Source organism: Chlorocebus sabaeus, chromosome 21 (assembly GCF_047675955.1).
Source record: "Chlorocebus sabaeus isolate Y175 chromosome 21, mChlSab1.0.hap1, whole genome shotgun sequence".
In the NCBI taxonomy this organism is placed as follows: Eukaryota; Metazoa; Chordata; class Mammalia; order Primates; family Cercopithecidae; genus Chlorocebus; species Chlorocebus sabaeus.
The window spans coordinates 95,175,161-95,191,110 of NC_132924.1; the positions used below are offsets into that span (position 1 = coordinate 95,175,161).

The 15,950-nt window shown below is 36.0% G+C and overlaps 1 protein-coding gene across 2 annotated transcripts in view; it reads right to left on the reverse strand.

Moving 5' to 3' along the window:
- The window catches only part of AASS (aminoadipate-semialdehyde synthase), a 70,380-nt gene that overhangs the window by 42,364 nt on the left and 12,066 nt on the right, over positions 1-15,950 (reverse strand). For both annotated transcript variants that reach the window (XM_007982735.3, XM_007982738.3), the window contains exons 3-8: positions 13,636-13,812; positions 10,588-10,672; positions 3,274-3,341; positions 3,019-3,165; positions 1,617-1,695; positions 1,374-1,501 (exon numbers count right to left, since the gene is read on the reverse strand). In XM_007982735.3, coding sequence (XP_007980926.3) covers positions 1,374-1,501; positions 1,617-1,695; positions 3,019-3,165; positions 3,274-3,341; positions 10,588-10,672; positions 13,636-13,812 — 684 coding nt within the window. The remainder of the gene's footprint in view (positions 1-1,373; positions 1,502-1,616; positions 1,696-3,018; positions 3,166-3,273; positions 3,342-10,587; positions 10,673-13,635; positions 13,813-15,950) is intronic.

A 15,950-nucleotide genomic window follows, 5' to 3' on the forward strand; every position in this document is an offset into this window, starting at 1 on the left:
AAAATTAGCCGGGCGTGGTGGCGGGCACCTGTAGTCCTAGCTACTCAGGAGGCTGAGGCAGGAGAACGGCGTGAACCCGGGAGGCAGAGTTTGCAGTGAGCTGAGATTGCGCCACTGAACTCCAGCCTGGGAGACAGAGACTTCGTCTCAAAAAAAAAAAAAAAAATTCATTATTATGTTCATTCTATAATGTATTGCATGCCAAAGAAAAATGAAAGGACAAAAACAAAACAAAACAAAACAAAACAAACAAAAAACAGTGGACCTAAAATTATATTTCCAGTTCTACTAGCAGTAGGGTATGACCTAAATCATGCTACCTCAACTTCCCTGGGCTCTATTTTTCTTACCTGCCAAATGGGGATAATACACACCCCATTCCTCAAAGGAATGTTGTGAAGATTAAATCGGATAACATCTGTAAGCTCTATGGAGCAATATGCTACATACATGCATACATGGCAACTAGGTCAGTATCAGTTTTAAGATGCGTCCAATCACCAATACTTCTGTGATTGGGGAAATGAAAAGGAATAAAGATTTCTTAGATTCAAAATTTTTCAGTTTGAAACTACGTTCATAATTTTTCTTCTTCAAACATCTCAAGCAGAAGGTAAGAGTTCTCTCTAACATGCCCTGCATGATATAAGGACTAAACTTCATACCAGAATCTGAAAATGCTATGTTAGTCAAACATATTTAAAATTATTTAAAGCATTCTTTTTCACAATAAATGCATGCCTTCTTTGTTTTATCTATTTTTTGGTTTGTTAGTTTATCTGGGGGAAGATTGTCGCATGGCCAATGACTATAGAACACACAAATATATTTTATTTCTTAAAAGATAAAGCCAGTGTGTTCCATCGAAGGATTTGATTTGTAAGTATAATAGCTTTTTCATACAGTAGGGGTGGTCTGCACTTATGTAGGCACACTATTTCACCCTCACTCCCCGTAAACAATGGCATGCATTTCAGGATTGCTGGTTGAGATTATAGTTGTAATTTGTGGCCATGTTGAGACCAAACGTCATAGGCATTGTGCTCTGCCCACAGTGCTAACTAGTCCAGGATAAACATAGAAAACAGTAACCCACAGGAAATGGCTTAGAGCTATTGGTCACATGCAGACCTGAAGCAGAAAAGGAGACAGTGAAACAAAGAGTATATCCACAGAAACCACCAAAAGCATGAAGCAAGACTACTCCAAATACCCCTAAAAGATGATAGCTCCAAAGGCCAACTCATGGTACCCAAAGGACTCACAACAGGAAAACCGAAAGCCAATGTATAATTTATAATTTCTCTCCTTGAAAATTGCCTACCTACACTGTATCATAAGCAACCAACTTAAAAGCTGAACATGATACTCACATCAGTATTAAAACGACTTATGTAGCGCTCAGGATGTTTGTCATACTCTGCAGGATCATACACACCATCTGTTTTCCTGACAAGATGATGATGACGACTTAACACTGTCCCATACACTTTTCTGAGGTCTTGCAAAGGAGAAAGAAATTAGTAAAGTGGGTGACAAATAATGAAAATTTATGGCGATAAAATATAACACAGACTATTAAAAACATTAAAAGTTAGTCATCCCCCGTCCCTTACCTCCAGTTTGGGAAACTTCTTTTAATTCATGGGGCTCCACATATTCACAAGGTAGCTCATTAAAGATTGCTTGGGCTCCCTACAAATAACACACGAGTAAAAATCCAAACATCAATAGAAAAAGAACCAACATGGTTTTCTTCAAAGATCTGATCATTTTCCCAACAATTATACAGCTCCACTTGCCTTCCCTACAACCAGGACTGCAATACAGAAATATAGATAAGCTGCTTCCAACAAGTCTACTAGCTAGTTTTTACTCCTGTTTGAACAGCACACTTAGAAGGGGCTTTAATGTTTTCCTTTTTTATTAAGCTACTCAGTATCAATAAGAGTGTTTAGAAATGAGGGCAAAAATATTTCCATTTATTTTAGATCCATTGCAGAAATTATTCCAAATGGGGAAACTATATTCCCTACAAAAGAAATAATCGGATGCTTACCTCACAATATAATATGAATGATATCCTATTTGTAAAATATTTTCTTTGAAGAAGGAATTATTTTACAATTACAAGTTTCTATAGGAGATTACAAACACATTCTTAAAACCACCAGAGAAGGAGGAAATTATGAATTCCAGTCTTAAATGAATTTTCCTAACATCTTTTTTACAAAACTCCAAGTAGTCTTAAAAAATGGACATTGTGAGGTCACTTTCAAACTCATGGACGTTTTGGTGATAGAGGTAAAACAGATCACCCTCAGAACAGACCTTTATACTATTAACAATGAATTATCTTATTTATTTTATTTTATTCTGAGATGGAGTCTCGCTCTGTCACCCAGGCTGGAGTGCAGTGGTGCGGTCTCGGCTCACTGCAACATTTGCCTCCCGGGTTCAAGCGATTCTCCTGCCTCAGCCTCTTTAGTAGCTGGGATTATGGGTGTGCACCACCAGGATGGCTAATTTTTGTATCTTTGGTGTAGATGGTGTTTTACCATATTGGCCAGGTTGGCCTCAAACTCCTGACCTCAGGTGATCCGCCTGCCTCAGCCTCCCAAAGTACTGGGATTATAGGTGTGAGCCACCGCGCCTGGCTAAATTATCTCTTTTAAAAAAGGAAAAAGAAAGGAAGAAAAAGTATTCCAAGACTCAGATAGCTAGCAATAAACTAAAAACTGTATGTGTGCATGTATGTGTGTATAGATATACACACATATACACTTACACATACACGCACATGCACACACATATATATACACACGCACATACATACACACACACACATTTGGATCATTACTACTTTTCACTATGAGAAAAATACGTTGGTAAGAAAAGTGTCAAAAAAAGAATCTTCATTCAGTCCATTTGAAATACCCACAAAATGCCTGCCCACGTCATTTGGGTCAGTTTCACAGTTTTGGATTGTTTTACAAAAGGAAGTCAGGTAAAACTTACCTTAGAAACATTACCAGTTCCTGTGAACACAAATGTTAAGGGCCCTATTGACTTAGGCATCAAACCCAAAGATATTTCATAGCCAGCATCACGAACAGCTTGCACAGCCTGACTGCTATTCCTGTAGTTATGAGCCATGCCAATGTGCTGAAAATAAACATACACAACTCAAGTTAGTCCACCAGCTCAGCATTTTTTTATTCTTAAGGTGTGAGATATATTTTCAAAAAAATAAGCAAAATAAACATCTCTCACCATAAAAGGTGTGTGATGTCCCAAAGCAAGGAGCCTTAAACCCATTCCATGTAAAATGTTGATCATCCCTGTTACAGAATCAGACCAATAGAAAGACTATTAATTGGGAAGAATTTAAGCTGTTCTCTCTGCCCATTCTCCAACCTGTGTGGTGCCCTGCAGAAGCACAGATCACAGCATCTCAGATTTAGAAGAGGCCTCAGTAGATCTTATCCATCCTCTCACCTTTCTGCCATCAAATGCACTAACCCAAATGCATCCCCACCTATTCCTTCCACCTTCAATCCTGATAAAATAGGATGAATGTTCCTCTTCTTATCTAAGGCTAATCTCTCCACATTGGCTCCAGATCCCACCCCTTCCTGCCTCCCAAGGAATTTATTACTGAGTTACTCTCTTCACTATGCTTCCCTATTGCCGCATTCTTATCAGCATTTAAACATGCTCCTATGCCTCCCATACCAAAAGCAAATGAACAAACAAAAACAGTCACCGTTAACCCTAAGGCTCCCATCATCTATTTATTGACCTAAATAGCTAAATGCAGTGGACACATTGTAGATCAGGTCAGAAGTACTTGGCAATGCAGACCTCTTCTTTGTTGAAACAAAGAGTGCCCCTCAGCATCCCAACTTGAAATTTTTAATCCTACCTTTCTGTAGGATCCCCTTCCTGTGGCAACTGCTTTTATGTTATTCACCCTCAGGATTATGTCCTGGGCTCTATTCTCTTCCACATCTACATTTGTCCCTTAGGAAATCTCATTCAGTCCTAAATTTCAAGTACTATCTATATACAGATGACTTCAAGTCTGTCTCTCCAAAACAGATCTTTCTTTTGATTTCAAAACTTAGCCAGCCACCTCTTATGTCTGTCTCAATTTGGATGTTCTTCAGAAAGCTAAAATTCAGCATGCCTGTAGCAAAGACCTCAGCATCGATTCTTTCCTTATTCTTTTTAGGAAAGAACTTTCCATGCTCCTCCATTCCCCATCCTCACCCCGGACACACATCCCTACCAAATTTTCTTTTATCATTTTTCAAAAGTCAACATATAAAGAAATAGTTTATATACAACATAATGCACCCATTTAAAATGTATAGTTCGGTAACTATTAACAAATATACACATCCGTGTTATTACCACCATGATCAAGATACTGAGTATTTCACCAACTCCTGGTCTCCACAACTACTGATCTTTCTCTCTGTATAGATTAGGTACTTCTAAACTTACATATAAATGAAATTTTAAGCAGTAGCCTCTCAGTGTATGCAGGCGGTTGGTTCTAAGACCCCTGTACATGTCAAAATCTGGGCATAATCAAGTCCCACAGTCAGTCTTGTGACACCTGCCTGTATGAAAAGGTGGCCCCCCCCGTAAAGGTGGATTTTGCATCCAGTAAATATAAGCGGACTCATGCAGTTCAAACTCATGTTGTTCAGGGGTCAATTGTACTCTTTTACAATGTGTCGGCTTTCACTCAGCACCATGTTTTTGAGATTCATACATATTTTGTGTGTATCAGTATAGTCTTTTATTGCTGAAGAATTGCCCATTTCCATTTCAGCTGATTTCTCTGCTCATCATTTGGGTTGTTTCCAGGCTATTATAAATGGAGTTGCTATAAAAAAATTCTTTGTATAAAATATTATATTTCTTTTAATAAATGCCTATTAGTGGAATTTATTTTGTACCTTGATATTTAAGTTTTCAATTTCTTCTTGAGCTGATTTTGGTAATTTGTACTTTTTGAAAATTTATCTAGTTCATCAGGGTTGCCAAATTCATTGACCTATTCATAATATTCCTTTATCATTTTAATATTTGTAAGATATAGTGATGACCCCCTTGTATTCCTTCTTAGTAAATAGTCTTCTCACTTTTCCTATCAGTCTACCTAAATGTTAATCCATTTTATTGATATTTTTCAGAGAACAAGGTTTTGGTTTCATTGATTTTCTCTATTCTTTTCCTGTTTTAGTTTCATTTATTTTCCCTGTATGTTTATTTTTTTTTCTACTTGCTTTTGATTTAATTTCTCTGATTTTCTAGCTTCTTAGAGTGGAAGCACAAATTATTAATTTCAAAACTGTCTTCTGTAATAAAAGAATTAAATGCTGTAAATTTCTTTCTAATTACTACTTTATACCCCACACATTTTGATAAGCTATACTTTAAATTTTTATTCTATTAAAAATATCTTCTAATTTTCCTGTGATTTCTTCTTAATCAATCAGTTATTCAAAATTACATTGAATATCTCCCAAATATTTGGAAATTTTCCAAATATCTTTCTATAAAAACTTCTAGGTCAATTCTATTACAGTCAGAATATATACCGTATTTTTCAAACTTTTAAATGTATCAAAAATTGTTTTGTGACTCATTGTATAGGCTATCTAGGAGTTTTTAGGTCATTAATGTCACTATTGATATAGCTAAATTTAAAGCTACCACGTTGCTGTTTGTGTTCTTGTTTCATTTCTACTTTTTTTAATGCCATTTTTCTTGTACTTTTGCTTGAACTGTGATTTCTTAGTATGAAATTTTACTTCCATTATTGGCTGATTAGCTTTAGAGCCTTGTTTTATTTTTAGTGATTTTTCTAGGTTACCATATGCATCTTTATCTTATTATAGTCAGCTATCAAGTAATATTATACTACTTCAAGTATAATAAAAGAACCTTACAAAAGTATGGTTCTATTCCTCTTCACCTGTCCATCACTATTGGTGTCATAAGTTTTATTTTTACCTGTGTTATGAATATCACAATACATTGTTTTGTTTGAAACTATCAATTATCTTTTAAATACTTTTTTGTTTTTTGAGACAGTTAACTCACTTTGTCAGCCAGGCTGGAGTGTAGTGGCATGAACACAGTTCACTGCAGCCTCAACCTCCCAGACTCAAGCAATCCTCCCACCTCAGCCTCCCAAGCAGCTGGGACGACAGGCACGCACCACCAAGCCCAGCTACTCTTGCATTTTTTTGTAGAGATGGGACTTCACCATATGCCCAGGCTGGTCTCAAACTCCTGAGTTCAAGCAATCAGCCTGCCTTGGACTCCCAAAGTGCTGAGATTACAGGCATGAGCAACTGTGTCCATACCTAAAGAAAAGTTTTTAAATAAGATATGATTTTTTTTATGTTTGCTTATATTCTACCATTTTTAGCGTTCTTTATTCCTTTAATTCAATCCATGTTTTCAACTGACTTTATTTTCCTTCTGCTTGAGAAATTTTTTAAATACTTCTATGCCAGTGAATTTTATCAGCTTTCATTTGATCAGAAAATCTGTGTTTAATCTTCATTTTCTAGAAAGATGTCTAGAAAGATATTGAAAAGATCTTGTCTTTGGAAAAATATTGTACTATGCATAAAATTATAATTTGGTTTGTTTTCTTTTAGCACTTTAAAGATGTTGCTCCATTTTCTGCTAGCTTAAACTGTTACTGATTAGAAGTTTGATGTTTATCTTAGTTTTTCTATGTATATGGTTCCTTTTTCCCATTATTTTTAATGTTTTTATCATTGTTCTTTAGCAAGACAATTATGATGGTTCTACTGTCATTTTCTTTGTAATTTTTTATTTCTGTTTTTGACTTGGGGTTTATTGAACTTCACTTATCTGTGTATTTATAATTTTTATCAAGATATGGGAATGTTCTAGTCATTATTTCTTTCCTTTCTTCCTTCCTCATTGCAGTAGAAATTAAATAAAATGAAGCATAAAAAGAGAAAAAGACTGAGGGAAAAAGCAAAATTTAAGTGACAGGTGGTGATCAAATGGTCTAATATGTGTGTATTTGGAGTCCCAGAAGGAAGAGAGGAAGGTGAAAAGAAAACAAGCCTTAAGAGAATCAATGTAATCCACAAACATTTGCCTATTAGAACAAAGCCCAATGCTCCTGAAAGGAAAACAACAAAATCTGACAATCAACAATGTAAAATGAACAATGTCTGGCATTCAGTAAAAAATTAAGAATTTTGCAATGGAACATTAACCTGGAGATAACCAACAATTAGAAACAAACTCAGAAACAAGAAATAACAGAGATGCTGGTCAATGTGCTCAAGGATTAAATGAACACACAAACAAAATGAGGAGTAGAGGAAATCAATCTATCTACCATGTATCTATCAATCAATAGACACTACAGAAGAAAATCTATATATGCTCTTGAATCCTCTGCTTATGTATAGATTTCCTTTGGGGTGACTATTGATTGACAGATAGATGGACTGATTTCCTCTATTTCTCTCCTCATTTTGTTTATGTTTTCATTTAAAACGTGAATATACTGAATATTTATTATAGCTGTTTTAATCTACTTGTCTGCTAATTGCATCTCTCTCAAAATAGACATTAGTCTCATTTTTAAGCTTTTATAGGAATGAATTTAGAGTAGGCTTTATTAAGAGCTGGTTTAGCTACACACTTCAGGGCTTCCCTGAAAGCCTTATATATTCAGTGAAGTCTCTCCACTCTGGCTGATGGGACAAACTCTGAGAACAGTTTTCCACACAGTTCCCTGGCAATTGTTCTTTTCCACACACTGTTCCTAAGCTAGTCTCACGAATTTTCATCCTCCACTCAGCAAGATCCCTAAGCATATTTCTGGAACACTATTTCTGCATAGCTCCCTACTCTTTGGTACTATGTGTTGTCAATTCCAGCCAACTCAGGCTCCCCAACTCCTATCTCCTCAGTTCAGTGAGTTCACCAGGCTTTGTGTCACTTTTTTATATTCATACCATCTGAAAATTTCTCCAGACAGAAAGCCAGGGTAAACACAGAACTCACCTCATCTATTTTCCATCTATCAAGGATCACAAGTCTGTACTGCCTGTTGTCCAATTTCTGATAAAATTGTTGTCTATATCTCATCCAATTTTTCTAGTTGGTTAATGACAGGATAGTAAGTCTGAACTCAGTTAATCCTTCATGGATGGAGAGCACGTGGTTTTCACAGCAGACATAGTTGCCCAGCTATAGATTACATTTCTCAGTCAATTTTGACCAATGGGTATAAGCAGAAATAATATGTTCAGATTCTGGGTCACATCCTTAGAAAGGAAGCTAATTGCCTCTACTTCCTTTCTCCCCTTTCTACTGACTGGAAAATAGCAACCTGAAGGGTCACCTTAGAAATGAAAGTCAAGTGTTGACAATAGCAAAGCTTTCCTCTCATTCCACCATCCCTTGATTTCTCACTCCTGGACTTCCAGCTTATGTAAGCTCTGTTTTGTGGAGTCTCCATTATAGCCATTTAGTTTGTAATCTACGAATATATTGTCCTATACAGAACTCATTTACTGTCTTCCCCCAAATTCTTCCTCCATTCCTGTGGGTACTGAAAGAACTGAATCACTGTCCAAGTTGGTGACCTGTATGTCATCATTAAAGTATCTTCCTCACTGCCCTCACACCTACATCCAATCAGTCACCACATCCTGAGAATTCCACCTTCTAAATACTTATAAGAACCACATATAGTTCTCTCCAAATACACTCTAATTATACTGAACTTATTTCTATTCCTCAAAACTACTATTTTTCCCCTCTTGACTTTAAGCTTTGCACACTTGTACTGTCCTCCTTTACTTCCTTGAATAGTTTTTAATCATTCTTCAGATCTCACCTTCAAAGGCACTTTTTAAAAGAACGTTTTTGCAACAGCCAAGTTCAAATACCTTTCTTTTCTTTTCCTTTTTCTTTTTCTTTTTTTTTTTTTTTGAGATGGAGTCTTGCTCTGTCTCCCAGGCTGGAGTACAATGATGTGATCTCAGCTTACTGCAACCTCCGCCTCCCAGGTTCAAGCGATTCTCCTGCCTCAGCCTCCTGAGTAGCTGGGATTACAGGCACCCACCACCACACCCAGCTAATTTTTGTATTTTTAGTAGAGACGGGGTTTCACCTTGTTGGCCAGACTGGTCTTGAACTCTGGACCTCAGGTGATCTGCCCTCCTTGGCCTCCTGAAGTGCTGGGATTACAGGTGTGAGTCACCGCACCCAGCCTCAAACATCTTTCTTATAGCAATTAACACTAGCATTGTATTCGTGTTTACTAGCCTGAATGCTTCTTTAAGAACATGAACTACATCCTGTTCACGGATGTGGTCCTATTCTGAATATGGTGACTTCTAAATAAATCATCTAATTCTGATGTATTAATTCTGTTTAGGTAAATAAAACCCTCATCTAGATGAGTCCTGAAAGGCCCTAGGAATCATAGTCATCAGAGGTCTCTCTACCACTGCTTTTATACTAAGAAATTTATTTTTCTTTTAGTTTAATAGAGCTGATTTGTGTGTTGGGTGAGGAAAGGTATGAGGTGAGAGAAAAAAGCAACGAATTGTTTTTGTTGTTGTTGTTGTTGTTGTTTGTTTGTTTTTAAAGACAGAGTTTTGCTCTGTCGTCCAAACTGGAGCGCCGTGGCGTGATCTTGGCTCACTGCAAACTCTGCCTCCTGGATTCAAGCAATTCTCGTGCCTCAACCTCCCGAGTAGTTGAGATTATAGACATGCACCATCAACGGCTAATTTTTGTATTTTTAGTAGAGACAGGGTTTCACCATGTTGGCCAGGCTGGTCTCAAACTCCTGACCTCAAATGATCCGCCCGCCTCATCCTCCCAAAGTGCTGGGATTACAGGCATAAGCCACTGTTCCCTGCTTGAATGGGTTTAAGAGAAAGAATTTTTTTAATTTCAAATTTTGGCTTAGATTTCTTTATTATTTAAGAAGCAGGTGGATTTGAGTATAATATTAATAATAAGCAGAATGACATAAGCCATAATAAGAAATCTTCTACTTTTATATAACAAGGTCAAACAAATAATGCCAAAGTGATGATCTTCCTTATTAGACCTGCAAGAAGTCTGATCTGAAACAGAGCTATAACATATTGTGGTGTTTCTTAACCAAACACAGTTCAAAGAATTAACTTGACAAAATTCCTGTCCCTGGACCTTTTTTCCCTTTCTGTTTTTCCCTATCTTCTCCTTCCCTATGTCTCATTACCAAACTGATATCTCATTCTAGCATTTTGAAAGGAACTACCTAAAAACCAAAGCCTATCTATAGTTGTTATCCTTCTCCCTGCTTTTTCTTTTGAATTTTTGCAGTAAAATATTTTTAACCATGTATCTTCATACTTTATTCCACTTGTATTCATCACCCTTCAGCATACCTTCATTTTAATTTTTTCCATGGAAATAAACACTCTTATGCCCTTGTCACAGAAAAAACTCACAGTTATTCCCCAAGCCAATTTAGAAACTGGGTGATGTAAGCCCTGGCGTACTTACCTGCCACACCAGCCCACTGTCCAAATGCCACTACCCGTACTCCTCTATGATCCACCATTTTCTCATAATCAATAAGGCGAATTTCCTGAAAGGGGGATTAAAAATTTTTCAACTGGACCCATTAGGCTTAATTTTAACAAGTAAAGACATATATGAGCAAGTAAATATTTCACATTTTTTCCTCTGAAATACATCTTACCTTGCTAACAGAAGTTACCATCAGGTATACCGTGAAATATTTAGAAAATGCCAGGTAGCAAACCAATGGTAGGCTTGTAATTAGAAATGAAAAAATGTTCATAGTAGGTGCTATACCCCCCTTGATGGTAGGCAATGAAATAATAAAGGTAGAATTTCCTTTACCCTTTTGCCCCCACCCACCCAGCACCATCTACAAACATCTCTATTGCCCCACTCATCCTTACATCCTTCCTTCTGGTTGAAGAAAACAGATCCCTTTTGAGACAAAACTCTGTAACCTAGATCCTAGCTTCTCTCATGTCCTCCAAGACCACTCTTCTTGAACTATTACCTCTTTCTTGCATCATCCCTCTTTACATTGTTCCTCAACCATTCTAAGTACACTCAGGTCTCTTCTACCTGGAAAATAGTAACCCTCTCTCTCAAGTCCAAGCACAGATATTTTTCTCTCTCCTCCTCCTCCTCCTCCTTCTCCTCTTTTTTTCTTTTTCTGTCTCCTTCCTTTCACAGGTGACCTTCCTCTTAAAAGTAGTACATGATTCCTTTGAGTAACTCAGGCCAAAACCTGGAGTCATTCCTGAGTCCTCTCCTTTTCTCATAGTCCACCTTTATGCCATTTCTCTTCCTTGCCTTCACTAAGATCATATTCTTCCTCTTTCCTTGAAAACCTTTCCTCTCTCAGGAAAGTATTAGTAATTCATGCTTAAAATATATTAGTGTATTGTAATTATACACTATTTTAAACAGTAATTTTATTTCCTCAAAGATAATACAATTTTTATCATGTTCGTGAATTTAAGAATGTTTATCATTCTTCCAACTCCAAGTAATTGCTTACAAAATGCTACCCAAAAGCAGTCCTGTTAGGTCAGTTTTTGTTAATTTTCTTATAATGAACAAAAGTTAAAATAACAAAAAAAGTCCCTAAAGTACTTTATAAAGACTTTATTTGCTTAAAGTGGAACATTCTTCCTATAGTATTATTTCTATTAACTACTTTTGAACTTATTATTTAGAAACACTACAAATTAATTGTCACCCTGGTCTACTGTATTTGGAGTTAATTGGAAAGTATTTTATACTTCTATATAATAGGTATTTTCCATTGCTTTTACTGTTTATGAACTCTCCAATCATCTGCCCTAATCTCAGATTCTAGCTGTAACATCTTGAAGATGTGAACCTTAGACTTCTTTTTCTATACTCCCTTCCTAGGCTCATCCAGTCTCGTGGCTCTAGACACCACCTAGTCTCTGACAACTACAAAATGTATGTCAGAAGAAGCTGCCGTCCTGAACTTCAGACTCATATCCAACAGCCCTCTTAGATTATCCCTTTAAATGTTTAATAGAATATTAAACTCAGCAGACCCTAAACTCAACTCTTGATTTGCCCACCCAAGGCTTTTTCTCCTGTAGTAACATCACGTCATTCCATGGCAATTGCTTCGAGTATCTCAGGCCAAAACCTGGAGTCATTCCCGACTCCTCTCCTTTTTCCATATTCCACCTTTATGTCATCAGTGAATCCTGTAGGGTCCACCTCTAAAACACATCCAAGATTTGTCCACATATCACAACTTCCACTTCCACCATTTCTTCCAGGTGCAGGCCACCATCACTTGTGACTTGCAGTCTAGACCAGCCTAGATTAGCAGCCTTCTTAGTAACGTTTCTCTCCTCCTCCCACCTCCAACCATTATTGAAACAAGAGACAGAATAAGCATTTTTGAACATGGTCTACTCTAACCCCACATTCAAACAGACCTTCGGGCCTTTGCATTACTATTCTGTCTGCTTAAAAGACTCATCTCAGATGTACATGGCTTGCTCCTTCACCTCCTTCAGATTGTTGCTCAATGCCACTTTCACAGTGGGATCCTCCCTGACGATCCTACTTAAAATACCATCATCACCTCCCAGTGCCCAGGACTCCTTTTCTCCTTCAATATTATATTTATCTTCATCACACATATTCCCAAGTGGCATATTATATGTCTTATTCATTGATTATCTGTCTCCTCCCACTAGAATGTAAGTTCTGTGAAGGTAAAGATACTTTCCTCTTTTGCTCTTGCATTGGAACAGTGTCAGACACAGCATCAGCACTGAGTAAATATTTGTTAAATGAATATCCTGTGTTTTAAACAGCTGCTAGCTTTTTCATAGTATTTATATCTCAAAATGCATTTTCTCTTATGAATGTGAATAAATGTAAAAATTGTCTCAGCCAGGCACGGTGGCTCACGCCTGTAATCCCAGCACTTTGGGAGGCCGAGGTGGGCGGATCACGAGGTCAGGAGATTGAGACCATCCTGGCTAACACGGTGAAACCCCATCTCTACTAAAAATACAAAAAATTAGCTGGGCATGTTGGCTGGCGCCTGTAGTCCCAGCTCCTCAGGAAACTGAGGCAGGAGAATCACCTGAACCTGGGAGGCGGAGGTTGCAGTGAGCCGAGATCACACCACTGCACTCTAGCCTGGATGACAGAGCAAAACTCCATCTCAAAAAAAAAAAAAAAAAAAATGCCTCTAGTTCAGTTCCAGCATAATATATAGTGTGCAACCCAGTCAAGTCACTTTACCTCTCTGGGTCCCATCTGAAAAATAAGGTAGTAGATTATATGATCCCTGAGGTTATTTTCAGCTCTAAAATTCTATTTGGCAGTATCTGGCCAATTGAACTTATAAACTGGTAAACTGTTTAGGGAAAAAGCTTTTATCATTCTTTCCATTTCAGAATGTAAAAGGAAGGCAATGTTCCTCTTAAACTAAAGAAGAAAGGAAAACTAACTTACATGCCATACTTCTTGGCAGTATATTCAAGAATATTAATCACTAATTACCTGTTTTAGAATCTCATCCAACAAGCCCATATTGGCCTCCTGAGCTTTTATTGTGTGGGAGAAAAATGCGTAAGTCTTCCTGGACATTAATTTTTCCTCTGGAGGTCTTTTAACTCCCAAAATTAGACAAGCTTCAGAAATATCCTCCTGAAGAATGCCACCAGCTTTGACATAGTCCTGAAATTGTAATTATGATTAAAGGTTATTATCCTGATTTGTAATATCCATGTTTTCTTGAATAAAATGTATAGCAAACAAAGGCACAACAAATCTTTTGAAGGAATAAAATCTGTATGAATTAGAACAAATAATAGAACAACTACTTGTAATGTTTGTACTTGTTGGCTAAAGATAAATCTATCATGTTCAACTCTTAGAGCATTAAACAATTAGAAATCTCAGCATATATATACACACACACATATGTTTAAGAAGAGTTTATAATTTGGTCATATCCCACTAGCACATGTGACTTAAGCATATTTGTGAAATGTATATTTTGTACCAACAGTACACTGAAATATTAAATGCCAAATTGTGATTTATTAGTTGTATTTTTTAAAGATAAGACATAATTATAACATTTATTTTTCAGTGTTGGCTCAGTTAGTATTTATTACTGTCCTTACTGTACATTAGTCTGTGCTAGAGATGAGATGCTAAGATACAAGGAAACATTGTCAAAATCTGTTCTATAAAGGAGCTCACAAAATATAGTAAAAGGTACTCTGGATTGGAGTAAATGAAAAATTCAAAACATTATGATCAGCAGCATCTAAGTGATATGCTACTTTAGCTGATATTGAGATAATTCCTAGGTAGGATGATCAAAAAATATGAAAATTAATCTGAAAGGTAGGATACTAAAGAAATATGAAAAATTTAAATTAATCTGAAAGGTTACCTGAAATTTAGAGAAATGAAGATGGGAAACACCAGATGGTGATATCAGTAAGAGGCACTGAAGGCATGTATAAAAATACAAAGGGAGAGAAGTAAAGAGACATTTACAGCATACGAGTAAATTAATTTGGAAATGCAGGTTGAATGTCATTATGGCTAATATGAGCTTTACTGGGTAATAAGCAACAATCATTGATATGCATTAATAAATTACTATGTACTTTGTTAAGCTCTTTGCATGAATTATCTCATTTAAATTTCATAGAACGCTCATGAGGTAAGTACAATTATGATCCTCATTCAATCAATGGGAAACTTGAGACTTACAAACTTAATTGAGATTACATAGCTAGTACATGGAAGCAACAGATAGATATATCTGATTTTTAAATAAAGAGATATTACCCAAGCAGAATTAAAAGAGCATCTATGATAGCAGTTGAACAAAAGAAAAGTTTAGTTAGGAATCTACTTCGAAGGAAAGTAGAGATGAATAACAGTGATAGTTACAGAATGAACATGCAATTTCTCCCTAGTGTCTTCAAAAACAGTCCATTTTCTCATTTGTAGTAGATTGGTAAATAAACCATAGTAAATCTGTACAATGGAGTACTTTTCACACAGCCATGAAATGAAATGAAACGAAATGAAATATCTCTAAGAACTTACATAGAGCAATGTTCAAAGTATGTTGTTACTAAAGAAAGAAAGCAAGGTAAAAAGAGTTAATATAGTAGACAGCCTTCTGTATAAGAACAAAAGGGAAATAAATACACACACAGGTGTTCATTTTTGCAAAAAAAGAAAAAAAGAATGATAGATCAGAAACAAAAGTAACCTTTGAGGTGGGTGAGAATTGGATGTATGGGAGTAAAATGAAAATATGACTTCATTTCTGGAATTTGTAAATGTTCTACTTTGAAAAACAAAATTAAATAAAAAAATGGGAAAGCAAACATTAAAACTGAATAGAAGCAATAATATATAAATCTAGATGGATATTAGATTGATGATGAAACTACACCGAAAAAATAATTCAAATAAGTTTTTTAATACAACACTCTGAATATTCATTGTCAAATATATTCTAAAGGCAAAAAAAAAAAAATCAAAGAAAGGGTAAACTTCATTTAGTGGGCTTACTGTTAGTTGTAATAATAGTATTGTGATTCTGACACTATCTAATACATATTATAGGATAAAGCAAACAATATGCATTAATGTTAAAGAATTAAGATTTTTACTGTTGGAGAAAACAAATGCAAATATAAAATTTTAAAGGTAAAAAGTTGTGCAATGTTAAATTTTAATTTTCCTGGACACTAATTTTTCCTCTGGAAGTCTTTTAGTATCAGTATTAACTAATGATTAAATAATATATATATGTGTATGTGTGTGGGCATCTGTTTGTG